This window comes from Aethalodelphis obliquidens, unplaced genomic scaffold (assembly GCF_003676395.1).
Source record: "Aethalodelphis obliquidens isolate GAN/ISIS:26980383/991018 unplaced genomic scaffold, ASM367639v1 scaffold6, whole genome shotgun sequence".
Classification (NCBI taxonomy): domain Eukaryota; kingdom Metazoa; phylum Chordata; class Mammalia; order Artiodactyla; family Delphinidae; genus Aethalodelphis; species Aethalodelphis obliquidens.
Genome location: NW_020837950.1, coordinates 61,809,889 through 61,822,863, shown reverse-complemented (window position 1 = coordinate 61,822,863; position 12,975 = coordinate 61,809,889). Strand labels below are relative to the sequence as shown.

Sequence of the window (12,975 nt, the reverse complement as noted above, 5' to 3'; positions counted from 1 at the left end):
GGGAGGTTTTTTTTTTTTTTTTTTTTGGCAGTATGATGTTTGACCAGTCACAAATAAACTTCTGCATGTTTATCCTTTTCAAGAAATCAATACTTATCTTTCCCTGCTATTAAAACTATCTAATTGATATTTTAATTGTATACAACATTACTACTTATCCAGAGGTACAATATTAAATGAAACTTCATCCTGGATTGAAAAGCAAGCAAGCAAGCAAGCAAGCAACCAAGTGGCTGAAACATAACAGTATTGCACCTACTGCTACACTTTATTCCATTTTGTTCCAAAATACCTTATCCTGCTGGTTGAATACTTAAAGAATTATCAGTTACCAAGTGGTAGAGATAACTGTCTGAGAAATGGTTGGGTCAAATATGGGAGGCAAGTTTACATTACAAACTATGTTCTACTTTGCTACAGAAAACACACAGGTCCACCGTTTCCTGAAATAGTAATCTGGGACGTCAAACTCAGAATTATGAAACAAAGTTTTAAAGTTAAGTACAGTGAATATAATCCTTTGGCATTCAAGGTAGATGGAATGACTGTTAAAAAAAAATAAATGAAAATAGTCATTGCTGGACATATTGATTAAAGAGTTTTAGAGAGAATATTTAGAGGTCTGGAAATAAACTGGCAGAAAATTATATTTATAGCAGTGCCCTACCTCTTCAACCAGTGTCTGTTGGAAAACTGCACGAATGGAGAGACAACACTGATGGAAATTTTTTATCAGCTGAGGATGGATAGAGCCACTTAGCTGTGCCACCTCTTCATGGGTAGGAGTAATAAAGATCCCTTGCACTGTTTCTAAAGCGACATAGTGGAAAAGTGTGTTCTCAGGACCAGATGTCAATCTTGAAAAGAAAAAAAAAAGATATTAGAAGTAAACTTAAAAATGTTGCTTCATTTTGAATGCTGTAGACATCTAATAAACTTTTAACTACAATAGAATATTAGGAGTGTAATTAGGGAAGGGAAACTAGGCCAAACATTGAATTCCTTCTTCCTCCTTATCTGGAATACAGGCTAGGGTTATTATCAATTCCCTTAATGGAGGCAAACACTACATGTTATGCAAGGATAAATAAACACCAATTCGTTTGCAGGTAACTTAATCATCCCTTTGCTAAACAACCCAAACTGGCTAAACTCCTCTTTTTCCATGGTTGGTAATGAATAACTCAGCCCATGTCTGGGCCAGATATCTACAAGCCATAAACAAGGTATGTCTAGCGTGGACCACAAATAAAAATACCTTCCAATAAACTAAGCTTTTCAGTTAGTAGCATTAAAGTCTCTTACCACGATAGTCAAACTGATGGTCCTGAAGAAAAATAAAATTATTATTACCAACTGCAAAGCTGAGTTAATATTCTAGAATACCATGGCAATTGCTAGAAGTATTCTACTACTTCTTATCATTACAGTCTTCCTTCTCTTCTATGTTCTCTTACTATTTTCACTTCTCCATTCTTCTTCTCCATCCTTTCTTCCCCTACTGAGATCTCAGACAGGCCAGCAGAACCTATAAATACTGCTTATTTCTACCAGCGGTAAGAAGAGCTAAAGAGCAACAATAACGGCAACAGTGAAATAATGGCAATAGTTATCATATACTGAATGTCTTCTATGTTCCAGGGTAGATGCTTTAAAATACCTTAGACTTAATTCTCATAATGACCCTGTAAGATATTAAACATTACTATCTTCATTGCAACCGTGAGGAAATCAATGTTCAGAGGACTTGGATTAACTTGTTTGAGGTCACATAGCTAAGTGTCAGAGCTTAACTGACTCTGCTCCACTATACCTTGCTTTTTCCTGATTGGCAATCTTTAAATATATGGACAGCAATTCCCCAGCTGCATCTCGCTCAGGCTGAACAATGTATTCTCATTCTAATGTCTATTAAAAAAATTCATTTAGTTGATTTTTCTTCCAGCCATAGCACAGAGGCAAAGCAAAGGCATATTTCAGCTCTTAGCCTAAATACTGCCTCAATCATCCATGATAACCAAATTCCTGTTAAACTGTTAATTAGGCAGCAAGATCAGAATAACTTTTGATCACTAACTAATGCTCTTGGTTCTCTTTAGAGACCAGGGATAGGCAGGGAAGGAGGTCATCTACAAATTTTTCTCATACTTTTCCATAGGGTGTTTGGCTCATTAATACTGGTGGCGGATATTTTTTCAATCAAGTAAAAAATAATCAAAATGAAAAAAATTATAATTATTCAAAAGGGAAAATGATTTAAAACATACATTTTAATCCTGAGGTCACCAAATTCAAGAAAAGGTATAGAACAGAAATGATTCTTAATAAGAATCATTAATTCTTAATAGGAATCATTAATTAATAAGATTCCTATTTAGGGAAGTTTAGAATTAACATTTGTGTTAACTTCTTTAATTTTCTCTGAAAACAACCCCATGACAAAATGAGTAGGTCTAGTGCTTGAAAACCATAAATCAACTCAGTGTATATTATCTCACTCAGTGTATAAACCAAAAGTTTAAAAATCATCAAACAAGCAATTACTCACTGGGAAGACAAATATTTGTTCAAAAAAATGTAGATTAAATCAGAGTAGTTCTTCAGAAAGGTCACTCGTACACAGAGAATGGATTCAGGGTAGGCTGGGAGTTGGGAGCCCATTGCAATAAACCAGGTGAGAGAATAGGAGCTTGATCTAGGGTAGGATCATTAGGGGTTGAATCCATGCAGAATGGATAGGATTTGGTTACTGAATGAAATGTTTTCTGTATATTATTGTTTTTAGTATGTTATATATTTTTATTTTACAAAAACAAGTACAAATTAGGATAATATATTACACACTGGTTTATATCACACTTTTAAAATTAACTACATAGTTTGAAGATCTTTCCATGTTAATAGAGAGAATATGCATCTGTAGCATCCTTTTAAATAGGAGAGCCTATGATTTACATCACATATTACTTTATGCTTAATTTAACATAATTACACATTTATGTTAAGTTATAATATAAACTTAAGTTATAAAGTTGGAAAAAGAGTTTCTTTTTACTAGAGATAAAGCCCAAATAACACACATATATATTTAAAAAATAAGATATGGAGGTAATAAAAATTCAGAGCAGTAGTTTTTGTTAAATGGAAGACTAGGGTTTGTGGAAGGTATTTCAGGCTTCCAACAAAGGTTTGATTTAGATTTCCTTGATTAAAAAACATTTTTAACTATTAAAAAATTAAACATCATATTGGAAGGCATTAAATTCCAAATTTTAACACATTATATCAATATTTCCAGTGTATTATTTTATGTAGACAAATTACCTTGATTTTGCCCTGACTTCAGGAAAAAGGCTTTTCCTGACAACTCTGTGAGATATGTATTTGAACTTATTATAAAATGTTTCAACGATCAAGAAGGCGGTAGCTCTGAACTTCTTTTTTTTAATGGGAATTCTATTTGTATATGTCTACTTGTTCAAATAAAAGTGTGCAATTGAGGGAATGCCCTGGTGGTCCAGTGGTTAGGACTCTGCGCTTCACTGCTGAGGGTGCGGGTTCAATCCCTGGTTAAGGAACTAAGATCCCACAAGCTGCGTGGTACGGCCAAAAAAAAAAAAAAAAGTGTGCAATTGACTTTTCTACACAAGTTGATACCATGCATGACATCGTAATTAAATAGCAGATGAAGCTCAGGAAGACCAGCTTGTCACCACATAACAGTGCTCTTGTTCTTGCCCAACAAGAAGTAAATATGTAACATTTCATATTTTAATAGTTAAGCTGTTAAACATGCTCCTCTCACTTAGTTCCTTTTACACCAGAATTCCCTACTTACTGTAAATTTGAGGTTTTACCTATTTTCTAAAGAGGGTGTCACAGGCTCAGTTCTCTGGCCCCAGACTCTGATCAGGAGATATGCAGGGAGGAAGTTTATCAGGGAGGATGCTTGGAAACAACACCTGTGGGGGTAAGACTGAAGGACTGAGCAATGGGAGAAGTTGAACCACGCCGCAGTTGAGACAGACGTCTCAACAGATACCACTGGGAACGCTGAAGCTTGGATGGCCTTTTAGAGTTGTCCTGAATTTAAGTAGGGGCCGAGCCTTTGTACTTACTTATCTATTAGTCATTAGATGTAGGCTACTCCTAGAGAGAGGTTGTAACCTTGGCGGAGTCAGTAAACTTCCAAATAGGACAAGGCCAGGGGAGGGACTCAGCCATGCATGAGCCATTAGCAGCCATCACTCTCAAGCACTGGGAATGAGTATCCGGGGCTAAGGACTATCTGCAAAAACACAGCATCCACCAGAGTCTAAAAATAGTAAACTCTAATGTAAAAACTAGACACACAAAAGGGAGGTTACCTGTGGAAGAGACATAAGTGGGAACTTTCATATTTTGAAGTATTACTTTGTATGCTTTTTATTTCTTATGAGTATGTTTCCTATATGTATAATGAAAGATATTAAAGAAATAGCAAAGCTATTACCTTTCATATGTAAGAGATATCATAATTGCATTTGTTGAATAAAATCTCTATATATTATGGAATAGCACTTTTTCATTGCAACATTTCCTCGAAGACATAGAGTTAAGTGAAAAAGAATAAAACAAGGAAGTTTCTTACTTCATTGTGTTATATATATCCAATTCTTTTTCTGAAAGGTCCTTTTTCAGGTTCCCCGAATGAAATGGATTTGGAAGAGTAGACTTCTTTTTAGTGACCTAAAAAGTATTATTAAGTAGATCTGTTTATATCTAAGAATGGAATCAAACAGGAGAAATGACGTAAAACTAAAAATCCTTCTAAGAGAACTACTTACTATTTCGCAATGTTTCTTTTAAATATTTTTGATGCCAACTTGTACTTCTTGGGTTATCCTATGCTAACAGTGACCCGAGAGCCATGTCATGGGAAGACATGACAGTTCTCCCTGTAAACCTTCTACTGGAGCCATAATGGAGCTATCACCAAATTTTGTTACAATTTATATGTATGCACACTTGTCCCCCTCTCTAGACTCTGCACTCCTCAAAGGCAAGAGCTGCGTCTTACTCATCTTTTTATCTCCTTTGTGTAGCATAGCCCTTGGCACATAGTAGATGCTCCATCAATATTTGTTAAATGGCTGAACCTTAGAGATTAATTCAGTTTCTTTTAGGAGTTGTTCAGGGCTCTTTAAGTCTATCCAAATCCTATCTTATCCTCCTCCTGTATTTCCTACCAATTTCACAGACTTGGATAATGAGTACCACCAATGTGAGTACTTCCTAAATATACCCGCTTAGGGCTCCAAGAGTGCTCTATTGTTTGGAATTAGGAGATCGAATCTATCTATCTACCTATCTATCTATCTAATTTTTTAAAGTTTCTGATTCTTTTGTTTCTACTGAACACTTTCTAGCTATTTAATTAGATCAGCCACCAAATGCCCCACAAGTAGGATGTTTTCTATTACCACTGTGAATAGAAAAGAAAGAGTTGAACATGGAAAGCGGGATTAAAGAGTTTCCCTACTTGTAATTACTGTCAAGTAGATGTCCTAGCTGTCAAGGGGCTAATGTTTTATTACTTGACATTTTCTTCTTTCTTTGGTCCTAAATCGTTGGTTTGCCAACAGTGACTAAAACCACTAGTACAAACGAAGAAGTATCTGCCATTAAAAATTCTCTTGCCATTATAAGTAAGGACTGGAGAGACAGCTTAGCTCCCAGAACGTACACACTTGAATGAACACACACCTTAAGCAAGGCCCCACTTTCTTCTGAACCATCAGAACCCTGAGATGCTGTAGTGTGGGGACTCAGGCCAACACCTTCTCCACCTTCACAACCACTGTCAGATCCTCCACTTCTGGATGGACTGGGCTTACGTGTCTTTAGGGAATAGTCACCAAAAAGAGCTCTTCTGCAGGTTGGAGAGGTTGCTACTTTGGAAGTACCTTGTAGCCTACTGAGGATAGGTGAGGTTGTTAAATTATCTAATTTTTCATGCGATCCAGCAAGAAACCAGTCAGCACAAGACAAACAGGGGGTTGCAGAAGAGGCTAGCCGTTCATTTATGCGGGAATCTACCCCTTCCAGCTGGTGAAGAGTTGTTTTGACCTGATCCACATATATACAGTCCGGTCCAGGATTTCCAACAGCTTTGGATGCACAGCCTCCAGCTTCTAATAGTACACACAACATATAATGTCTCTATAAGAAAACAAATTAATATAGGTTTAGCTACATGAAAATATTTGTATGTAACATGCGTGTATATATTTATGAATACTAAACAGATATGGGCATGTGGCATAATCGTGTGATGATTATTGAAAAATCCTCCCTCCCCTTCTTAGTTATCCTCAATGCTTCTTGATCACCCGTGAAAACAAATCTCACATTGCCTTATCCTGATATACCATCAACTGCCACTTTTGGCACATGGAATTCCCTAAGGTAGCTTTCAAAGAGGCTCAATTATTGGTAGTCCTTTCATTTACAATCACGTATTTATTCTGTTTCTGGTTCTATATTCTTTTCATGTCTCTCTCTATTTCCCAAAACAAACTAGAAGATAAAACCTCTGTTTTTATAGAAATGGGAACAAAAGATCTTAAGAACCTGCTAAAATCTTATCTTGAGTTTCATTAATATTTCTCTATGAATATTAAATGGATACAAAAGAGAAGAAATAAGGGCACATAACATTTTGTTTGAATACTACTATTTGACATGCTTATAATTTTAAACTATCATTTTTGTTTGTGTATTTATTTAGTCTGTAAATGGCAAAAAAAAAAAAAAAAAAAAAAACCCGAAGAAAAACTAAGGTAAACTCACCAAGCCAACAATTAGCAAAAAATACCTCCCTTCAGGTTCCTGAAAGACTTCAGTGTTTGAGTCTGCAGAAGGTTGGAGGTGATGTCGAGGAAATACTTCTCTCCATATTACCAACTGACCAATTCTTTGTTTTGCTGCTAAAGGCAGTAGGCAATAGTGGCGACAGTATACAGCAATATCAATAAGATCATCCTTAGGCAAATGACTGCATATCAAATAACCCTTGAATTTAACCACAGAGAATAAAAGTCAACTAGTGACATAAAGCAATAATCCTATAATACAGTTCTAAGAGTTTTATAGGTATTTCTTCAGTTGGCTTAAAATATTCCAGTTTCAAATGGAATAAATGAAGACATAGTAAAAATAGATGTTTTTTTCAACTAGACATCAAGTATTTGGGATAACTTAAGTCTATAATAGGTACACTTTAGCATAAAGCAAGATCACCTCTAAGTAGCACTAGCCTGAGAATTTGGCAAAATTACCAAAGCACTGAATTCTGAAGATGAAAAGTGGAGAAGCAGAAGTCAAGGTGGGGAGAGACTTACTTTTCACTGCTTACAGTTCTGTATTGTTTGATTCTTCTTTAGATATGTTTTATATTGTGCTTAAAAATCTTTTTTAAAAATTAAAATACTTAAATTCATTTGATGTTTAACTTGCTTTACATGCAAGTCAACTACTTAATGTTAGAAAATTTACCAGAAAGATGCATAGTTACTTTCTGAAGATAAGGAAGAAAAACACGATTGCAAAAGGAAATCAACAAAGCAGTATTGCTCTTCTCTCATATACACTTGGTTCTTTGAGTACTGTTTCTCTCTTACACGTTTGTAAATGCTTTAAAATATAATGAAACCAGAAATATTTATTGTATTTGTAAATATGTAGGTACAAGTCTTATTTTAAGATCGAATTTTATGGTACCTACATTCACAGAAAAAGAGATAACTGTATTTTTCATGTTTGTAACAATTTGAGAAAATTTACTTTCGGTCTGTTCATATAGCAGTATGACATATATAAAAATTTCAAGCTTCAACTTACCTTGTAAAATAGAGAAGAGCCCAAAATTGTATATAGCCGTCTCATGTCATAGTAATCCTCAGACTGGGGGAAAAACCACAGTGGATTTATATATATATAAAATTTTATATATATGTAAATATATGTATTTATATATTTTTTATGATTTTTAAAAATCCTAGTTAAGCTACAACAGTTAAAATGGAAATTACATTCTTAAGTAACTTATCTCTTCTTCTTTTGGTATTTATTTATTTATTATGGAAGTATATTTGATTTACAGTGTTTCAGTTGTACAGCAAGGTGATTCAGTTATACAAACACAAACACAGACACACACACACACCTTCTTTTTCAGATTCTTTTCCTTTATAGGTTATTACAAGATATTGAATATAGTTCCCTGAACAGCAGGTCCTTGTAGTAACTGAAGTTTTCATAGTGCCTTCTTTAGAAATCAATATATTAGGCTATTGGGGTGAGACATAAGGTGCCTATATATTTATTTTTGACTGAGAACAATCTTATTTTTGATTCTTGTAAGATAATGTTGATTAGAGACATCTAAGAGTAGAACATAAGATTTGTTACCCCAAGAGGGATTGAAAGAAATCTACCAAGACAAAATACTTCTACTGGACATCACCTAAAATATCCAATACTACCATACACTATTTTTGAAAGTACAAATTGGTACAACCTATTTGGGAGCAACTGAGTAGTACGTAAAGAAAAAAAATTAAATACACATACTCTTTGAGTAATTCCTCTTTTAGAAATCTACAGAAATACTTGAATAAGAGATTCAAGATGTTTATATAAAAAGAGTAGAATTTTTAATATGCAAAAACTGGAGAGAAAGTTCAACAATGGAAAATGGTTAAGGAAATAAGGTTATGTTCACATCACAGAATATCATACATCTGTTTAAAAAAATAAGGTTGATCTACATGAGCAAGCACAAAAGGTTTTAGAATACATTGTTCAGCAAAGAATGCAAGCTGTGGAACAAAGTATTCATTATGATCTAAGTCTTGTTAAAAACAGCACCCTCAATCATATACATGTATGTATATACATATGTGTTGGTTTGTATGGCGGTATGTATGTGTATAGAGAAGGGTCTGGAAGAATATATTCCAGACTGTAAGAACAGTTGTAACTGGGGATGGAACTGGGGGAGAGGGATGACGAGGGAGGACATATGTTTTTAATAGTCATGCTTGCATTTATTTTTAACCAACATGCATGCATTACTTTTGTAAGTTGAAAAAAAAAACCCCAAACACAACGAAACCTAAGGAAAACTGAAAACTGGAAAAAAATCTAAATATCCCTCAGTTGGGGAATGGATAAACACTGTGATATCATCATACAATGGAATACTATCAGCAATAAAAAGCACTGAACTACTGACATAGACAACATGAATGAATCTCAAATGCATTATGCTAAGTGAAAGAAATCAGGCCCACCGTTTTTCATTTGTTTTGACTGCCTTTTTGTCCTCATATTTAAGAACAAGGTATTAAGTTCACTGGAAGCTTTTTGAGGGTCTGGAAGCTCTGACTGGCTTCACCATAGGTAAGCTTTTAAAAACTTTTATTTTATGCATGCAGTCCAAGAGGATTTCAGGTGAGATACATTCCCTTAAGCAATCAACTGGATGTTCTTGGGTCATGGTAGTAAATGTGATTGGAGAAACAGCTGTGAATACCATTCTTTCTGTGCCCCAGAAATGTCACCCTTCTCTGGAATGCGATTAACTGGGTGTTCAGTAATATTAAAAAGGCATGAAATAGAAATTAATTAATTAAAAATTGTTTTATTTTAATTAAAATTTTGATCATGGTAAAATACACATAATATAAAATTTACCATTTTTTTTTTTTTTTTTTGCGGTACGCGGCCCTCTCACTGTTGTGGCCTCTCCCGTTGCAGAGCACAGGCTCTGGACGCGCAGGCTCAGCGGCCATGGCTCAGCCGCTCCGCAGCATGTGGGATCTTCCCAGACCGGGACACGAACCCGTGTCCCCTGCATCGGCAGGCGTTCTCTCAACCACCGCACCACCAGGGAAGCCCATCTTAATCATTTTTAAGTGTACAGCCCAGTAGTGTTATGTACATTCACACTGTTGGGCAGCCAAATCTCCAGAACTCTTCCTCTTGCAAAACTGAAACACCGTATCCATTAAACAACTCTCCATCCACCCCCTCCGACCCCCCCACCCCGCCCCGCCGCCTTCCTGCAGCCCTTGGCATCCACTCTTTTACTTTCTGTCTTTATGAGTTTGACTACTTTAGGCATCTCCTGTGGGTGGAATTGTGCACTACTTTGTCTTTTTTTTTTTTAAGATTTATTTATTATTTATTTTTGGCTGCATCGGGTCTTACTTGTGGCACACGGAATCTCTTGAGGTATGCGGGATCTTTCATTGCAGCGCGCGGGCTCTTCATTGTGGTGTGCGGGCTTCTCTCTAGCTGTGGCTCTTCTCTAGCTGTGGTGCACAGGCTCCAGGACACGTGGGCTCTATAGTCTGAGGCACACAGGCTCTCTAGTTGAGGCGCGTGAGCTCAGTAGTTGTGGCACGTGGGCTTAGTTGCCCCGTGGCATGTGGGATCTTAGTTCCCTGCCCAGGGATCGAACCTGTGTCTCCTGAATTGCAAGGCAGATTCTTTACCACTGGACCACCAAGGAAGTCCCTACTTTGTCTTTTCATGATGGGCTTGGTTCACCTAGTGTGGTATCTGTCCTCTGGGTTCATCCACGTTGAGGCCTATGTCAGAATTTACTTCCTTTTTGGGGCCGAGTCATGTTCCATTGTATGTATTTTCCATGGATTTGTCTATTTGTTTGTTCATTCATCTGTTGGTGGACACAGGTTGCTTTCTCCTTTTGGCTGTTGCGAATGATGCTGCTGTAAATGTGGGTGTGCAACTATCTCTTCAAGATTGTGCTTTTAATTCTTTTGAGTATACGAAATTGCTGGGTCATGTGGCAGTTCTGGTTTTGATTTTTTGGGGGGCCACCATGCTGTTTTCTATAGCATTTGCACTGTTTTGCGTTCCCACCAACAGTGCATGGGGGTTCCAATTTTTCTACATCCTCGCCAATACTTCGTGTTTCTGGGGTGTTTGTTTGCTTGTTTTTAATGGTAGCCATCCCAATGGGTGTGGGCAAGCTGTTTTATGTGTATAGTTTTGGACCCTGCTTTTTCCTTAGAAAATGATCTTGAACATTTTTTCATGTCAACAGACAGTTTTCTAAACATGATTTTAATGGATGTATTATTTAACAGATTCCATAATGTGGTATTTTAATTTGTTTCCAGTAATTTTTCAGGGTATAAATAGTGTTGTGCAGATAATTCCTATGAAGAAATTTTTTGTATATCCCTGATATCTTCCTTAGATAAGGTCCTGGAGGTTGAATTCCGAGATCAGAGGATATATATATATTTTATTTTGTTTATTTATTTATTTTTTTACTGGTACGTGGGCCTCTCACTGTTGTGGCCTCTCCCGTTGCAGAGCACAGGCTCCGGATGCGCAGGCTCAGCGGCCATGGCTCACGGGCCCAGCCGCTCCGCGGCATGTGGGATCTTCCCGGACCGGGGCACGAACCCGCGTCCCCTGCATCGGCAGGTGGACTCTCAACCACTGCGCCACCAGGGAAGCCCGAGGATATATATTTTTAACGTATTTTGCCAGATTGCTTTCCTGAAAGGTTGCATCAGTTTATATGCCTACTAGCAGTGTGAAAGCATCATCTATACTGAACATTATCAGACAAAATTACTTCAGTGTATGATCATAAATACAAGGTTACCAAGAATATATATCAACTGATAACAATGGTTAACTCTAAGAATCAGTCTGCTTTTGATGTATGAGCGGTCAAGCAAAATGCTAGATTTATGTTTGTTGTTTGTACTTTTCCCTAAAAATGTACTCATGTAATATTTGTATAAAAATACATATTTTAACTTCCTACTTAAAAAAAAGTCAGACCCAAAACATTATCTACCATATGATTCAACTTATATGACATTCCAGAAAAGGTGAAACCATGTGGACAGAAAACAGATCAGTGGTTGCCAGAGGCTGGGGCTAGGGAGAGGGACTGACTATAAAAGGGCACAGAAGAATGTATTGAATATAAATTATACCTTAATAATAATTTAAAACAACTAAAAAGAAAAGAACACAGAATTAAAATATAAGATTAAATCTTAAATCTAATTTCACAAAAAGTTTAGAATAATCCTTCTTTTTCTTTAAATTAAGGTAAAACTCACTGTGAATTATTCTGCAAATTCTGACAAATGTGTACAGCTGTGAGCCACCAAAATCAAGATATAGAACAGTTCCATCAATACCCCCTGCCAATTTTCTTGCTGAATATTATTCCATTGCATGAATATACCACAATTTGTTTTGTCTATTCACCTGTTGATGGACACCTGAGTTATTTGAATAGTCTCTGGCTATTAAAAATGAAGCTGTTATGAACATTTGTTTACAGGTCTTTGTACTGACATAGCTTTCATTTCTCTTGGGTAATTAGATAGGAATAGAAAGGCAGAATTATATGGTAGGTGTATGTTTAGGTTATTAAGAAACTGCCAAACTGTTTTCCAAAGTAAATGTATCATTTTACATTCTCAATTTATCAACTTTTTTCTTTTATGTACTGTGTCTTGACGTTGTATGCAAGGAATCCCAATAGATCGTTTTCTAGCCATAGTTAGTTCCACTGCTCATTAAAACGATGTTCCATAAAGGCAGGAATTAGAGTTTTAATTAAATCTATTGGATATAGGTTCCTAAAAACCCAGATATTTGCATATTTTAGATCTAAACTGCTCCTAATGATTAGTATTTAGCTAATTCTTTTTCCATTAGTGAAAAAATTTATGACCTATGAAGAGTTCACCTTGCTTAAATTTCCACTATTTTTACAAACAAAATACCCTTCCATTTGCTCAGGATCTTAGCTAAGACTAAGCCACCCCTTAAGCTAATATTCTCTCCCTACATTTACCAGCAATCTGCTGAAGAATGATCCAGCCTCACTGTTTCTACTTCCTAACTTCCCGTTTACTTTTTAAAGAC

At 36.1% G+C, this 12,975-nt stretch overlaps 1 protein-coding gene across 3 annotated transcripts in view; it reads right to left on the bottom strand.

The window, feature by feature from the left end:
- Positions 1 to 12,975, bottom strand: part of INTU (inturned planar cell polarity protein) — a 72,301-nt gene that overhangs the window by 7,767 nt on the left and 51,559 nt on the right. For 2 of the 3 annotated variants that reach the window (XM_027103668.1, XM_027103669.1), the window contains exons 10-14: positions 7,882 to 7,944; positions 6,832 to 7,053; positions 5,746 to 6,201; positions 4,631 to 4,728; positions 668 to 857 (exon numbers count right to left, since the gene is read on the bottom strand). In XM_027103668.1, the coding sequence (XP_026959469.1) occupies positions 668 to 857; positions 4,631 to 4,728; positions 5,746 to 6,201; positions 6,832 to 7,053; positions 7,882 to 7,944 (1,029 nt within the window). Of the gene's footprint in view, positions 1 to 667; positions 858 to 4,630; positions 4,729 to 5,745; positions 6,202 to 6,831; positions 7,054 to 7,881; positions 7,945 to 12,975 lie in introns of those variants that run through there. The other variant, XM_027103670.1, reaches the window with a different exon arrangement.